Below are 3,732 nucleotides of genomic sequence, written 5' to 3'. Positions count from 1 at the left end.
CTCTAATGCACACTGATTAACAAAGTGTTAGATATCTGTTTAGTATCCAGCGACAGCAAAAACAATCTATTTTCCAAAGATTGCTGTTACAACTACAAAATAGCGAAGGGGATTGCCTGGGTACATGCTTAATATCTAAACGCAGCAAAACCACTCTACTTGGCAAATTTTCTGCTATAAAAATGTGCACAGTAGTGAAGGCGGTCATCTAAATTTGAGTTACCTAAATGCAGCAGAGTTTTGTGCATTTAGCCATTTTGATTATGTTTGGTTAGTTCTAATATCATCCTATCCCTGAGCATTAGACGCATTTTTGTTATTTTGGCTGTATTATGGTGCTGTCCATATGCTTTCTTGTGCTAATAATTCTCGTTGAATAAAGATGTTAGCTGTTGCTTAGTCTCTCGTTAAGAAAATGTACCATATGGATTAAATTGTCTTCCCTTTCTGATGTATCTGTCACCATGATCTTAGGCTGTTGATATTCAGCTTGGGCTTGCAATTGACAGTACTAAAGCAACACTGGCTGTCAAAAGAAGGCTTGCATGCGAGATGGTAAAATACTGGCAGCAGGTACTGAATCCTTTTGCCAAAGCATGCTCGACTGCTCTAATTTAAAAAAAGGGTTATATGAATCCTTTATACAATTCGGCTATATTCTAGTCCATTTCATTCCAGTGCTAATTAAATCAGGGGTTCTTTGACTCTCGCACTTATTCCTACACAGGTAACTAGTTTGGTCCCAACTAGTTGGCATTGCCTATATGTATCATTTGCTTCAATTGGAGTAATTGGACCTTTTAAACTCCTTCCCCTAACATAACCACGGAGAGGGGAAAAGAAAGCTCTGTGTTATTCCATTTTATAGAATATTTTCTTTTTGTCGCCAGATAGTGTCTGAGATATCAACTACTTTGCTTTGTTGTTACCTTACAGGCTCAAGATAACATCATGAACCTTCCGTTATCAAATGGTTGGGGAGAAAAGCATAGGCTTTTCGTGAAGTGGAAATATATTGAAGCCAAGGTATCTTGTGATTCTCTTTCTTTTATTTACTTCTTTAATTCCTAGATTTTAGTATATATGTCAACAACAAGAGTTAAAAAAATTATAGACCAAAGTGTTCCTTGATTTTACTTACTGATGAGTGAAAGACTTCCTTGACACAAAGCTTGTCCTCTATAATGTACAACTTTTTCTGAGTAATTCATGCAAGGATGACATCTGAGCACACTTTATTCTGGTTTGATGACATATGTAACTTAGTCGAAGCAACATGCAGTTGGATTTGGCAATTGGTGTGCAGAGCATAAAGATTAGAATGCTTAGTCTAGCAATTGTCATTCAGGGATATGGGATAGCTTTGTGTCCTATGTATGTTAACAAGCAGGTGCCAATATAGAATAAGGAACTCTCACAGCACCTTATTTTATCTGAGTGTCGTTAGCTTATGAATTAAACCAACTAGTTTGGGACTGAGGTGTAGTTAACTGACTTTACCAACCGTCATGGTGTCATTAGCGTATGAGTTTATATCAAAATGATCGGCTTTGTCTATTCATTAGCAAATGTGCTATATTTGTCGCGGATAAAGCACACAGGACCCCTAAACCAAAAATAAAACACTGGAAAATGACCTACAGCTGAATTGGGGTCGGATGGGATTGTGAAAATAGTGGTGCAGATGTCATGCAATCCATCCAAAATTCATGCCATAAACTTATTTGTCGTTCCTTTTCGTTCAACAATGCTGGCCTGGGTCCTTTGAGTGCTTATTTAACCAGCTTGTCCAAATAGTACTCTCAATTCCATTGTTTTCATCCTATGTTGAAAATGGACTTTTCTGTAGTTTTTTATCTCTCTCAATATCCTGATGCTTCGGAAGTGGCTGATTTTATAACCTTGCTGAATGCTCTTAGAATTTGACATATGGTGTTAGGGATCTGAAACTCGTATTTTATTGTTCTTCTTGTGAATAACCTGATAGATAATTGATAGTGTACATCTTGCTGGCTACCTCGATTTGTAAGTAAAAGTCTCCTTTAAACTGACAATTTATGCGTTTTTTGCTCTTCGAAGACTAAATGCTTATAATTTTCTTCAATTTAAGCAACCTAAAAATCCCTCTTAATTATTTCATGGAATGAGTATTTATAGCATAAAACAACTGTTTTGTTGTACTGGAGAACCCTGCATCTTCCATCAGCAAAATTCTTTAGGTGATATCTTTCAATAGTCACCGTTGGTGATACAAGAAAAGTTGTCGAAGTGAAAACTCCTCATATTGTAACTCCATAGTCCATGTACTTAAGGACCTTCATGCTGGTCTCTGGAAAGCTTCTGCAGCTTCTTTGCCATCTTTTAAGTCTATTGCATTTTTCTCCCCTCAAGCTTACGCATGACACATAAAATTCTGTGTAGGCTTCAGCATACTATTATCATGGTCTAATCCTTGATGAAGGAAACACAGAAAAATCTCATGGAATGGCTGTAGCTGCCCTGCAAGCAGCAGATGAATATCTAAAAGAAAGTAAGAAGGCGTGCGAAGCTTTCAACGCAGCCATTCCTCTCTCCAGGTAAACTTTGCACGATCCATTTTTCATTTTCTCCCTTTAATTACTCTTCAACTCCCTGTACTTCCTATATTCCTTATTTTTCTTGCTATGCAGTGAAAGAATTTATTTTGGAAAGAAGTGGAGAAAACTACTTGTAGCTTTGGTAGAATTAATTATGAAACCAAATCTATATAGAGACCTGAGCTATTAAGAACATTGGGAAACTATTTATACGTTTAATTCTTCTTTAGCTATCAATTTTGATTATAAAATAACCCTTTCAATCGGATAGCTTAGTGCAGAGTTTCAGTTATGGCTTTCATCTAGTGACTCTCAGAAGATAGAAGAAATCTTTAGTTTAGCTTCAACTATAGGACTTCCAACAGGTGTCCTGCAATTGGTCTTGTTATTCATTGGTTTTTTGACTGATTATATCTCTTTCTTATCCTTTAGTGTTTCCAAATCCATCTTATCAGGAAACATCTTTGAGCTACACCGTTTTCAACAAACCTCTGAAATATTACTTCAGATGGCATTCAGATGTCCTTGAATGTGGTTTCTCAACATAATACCGTATCTGAAGCTAGTGCTAAATTTCGCTCTGTGCATGAAGCACTGTATAATGAAGAGTTCACTTTTAGCCCTAAATTTAAGATTTACCATGTATGATCATACTAACTTGTAGAACTGTGTCTAGTGCTTAAAATTCATCAGACTGGGAAACGTCATATTTTCATTTGGAGCCTCTTTTGTGGTTGTAGTATGTCATCAATCATCATAACATATTTTTTTCACCCTACCTTATCCTGTCTCTTCTGCCTGCCTGACTTCCATTTGCCAATCCAGAAATCCTCCACTCTGGGGGACGATGAAGTATCTCGCCGAGAAAATTCCAAAGGACACTTCGAGCAAGGTGCGAATCAACAGGGACTTGTACTCTTATGAAAAGTAAGTTCTCTTTTTTTTTTTTTTTGACCTCAAAGATATGATGATACTTGGCTGCAGAATTGCTTATCTGATGTAGATTGCTAAATTTTGATATTGGTTTTGAGAGATGGCATGCATTCCTTATATAGGAGTATATTTTTTGAATTTGGCTTGATATATTAGAAGATAGCTTCTTGACTTTGATGAGGTATAATATTGTAATAGCAGAATGAGAGCTTTGTTCTGCACC

At 36.5% G+C, this 3,732-nt stretch overlaps 1 protein-coding gene across 1 annotated transcript; it reads left to right on the top strand.

The window, feature by feature from the left end:
• The first annotated feature begins 454 nt into the window (after nucleotides 1-454).
• On the top strand, nucleotides 455-3,665 carry LOC109221927. The gene is made up of 4 exons (XM_019386355.1): nucleotides 455-573; nucleotides 937-1,026; nucleotides 2,422-2,576; nucleotides 3,402-3,665. Exons 1-4 carry the CDS (start codon nucleotides 553-555, stop codon nucleotides 3,505-3,507), a joined length of 372 nt encoding a protein of 123 aa, XP_019241900.1. The 5' UTR covers nucleotides 455-552; the 3' UTR covers nucleotides 3,508-3,665.
• Nucleotides 3,666-3,732: the final 67 nt, after the last annotated feature.

Source organism: Nicotiana attenuata, unplaced genomic scaffold, assembly GCF_001879085.1.
Source record: "Nicotiana attenuata strain UT unplaced genomic scaffold, NIATTr2, whole genome shotgun sequence".
Classification (NCBI taxonomy): Eukaryota; Viridiplantae; Streptophyta; class Magnoliopsida; order Solanales; family Solanaceae; genus Nicotiana; species Nicotiana attenuata.
The sequence above is the reverse complement of the archived record's forward strand: the minus strand, read 5'-3'. Positions and strand labels throughout refer to the sequence as shown.

Excerpts from the sequence above, each read along its gene's own strand:
- LOC109221927 (XM_019386355.1), top strand. The coding sequence starts at position 553 with ATGGTAAAATACTGGCAGCAG. Across the intron at positions 574-936 it reads TGGTAAAATACTGGCAGCAG|GCTCAAGATAACATCATGAA; the intron begins GTACTGAATCCT and ends GTTACCTTACAG. Across the intron at positions 1,027-2,421 it reads GGAAATATATTGAAGCCAAG|GCTTCAGCATACTATTATCA; the intron begins GTATCTTGTGAT and ends AATTCTGTGTAG.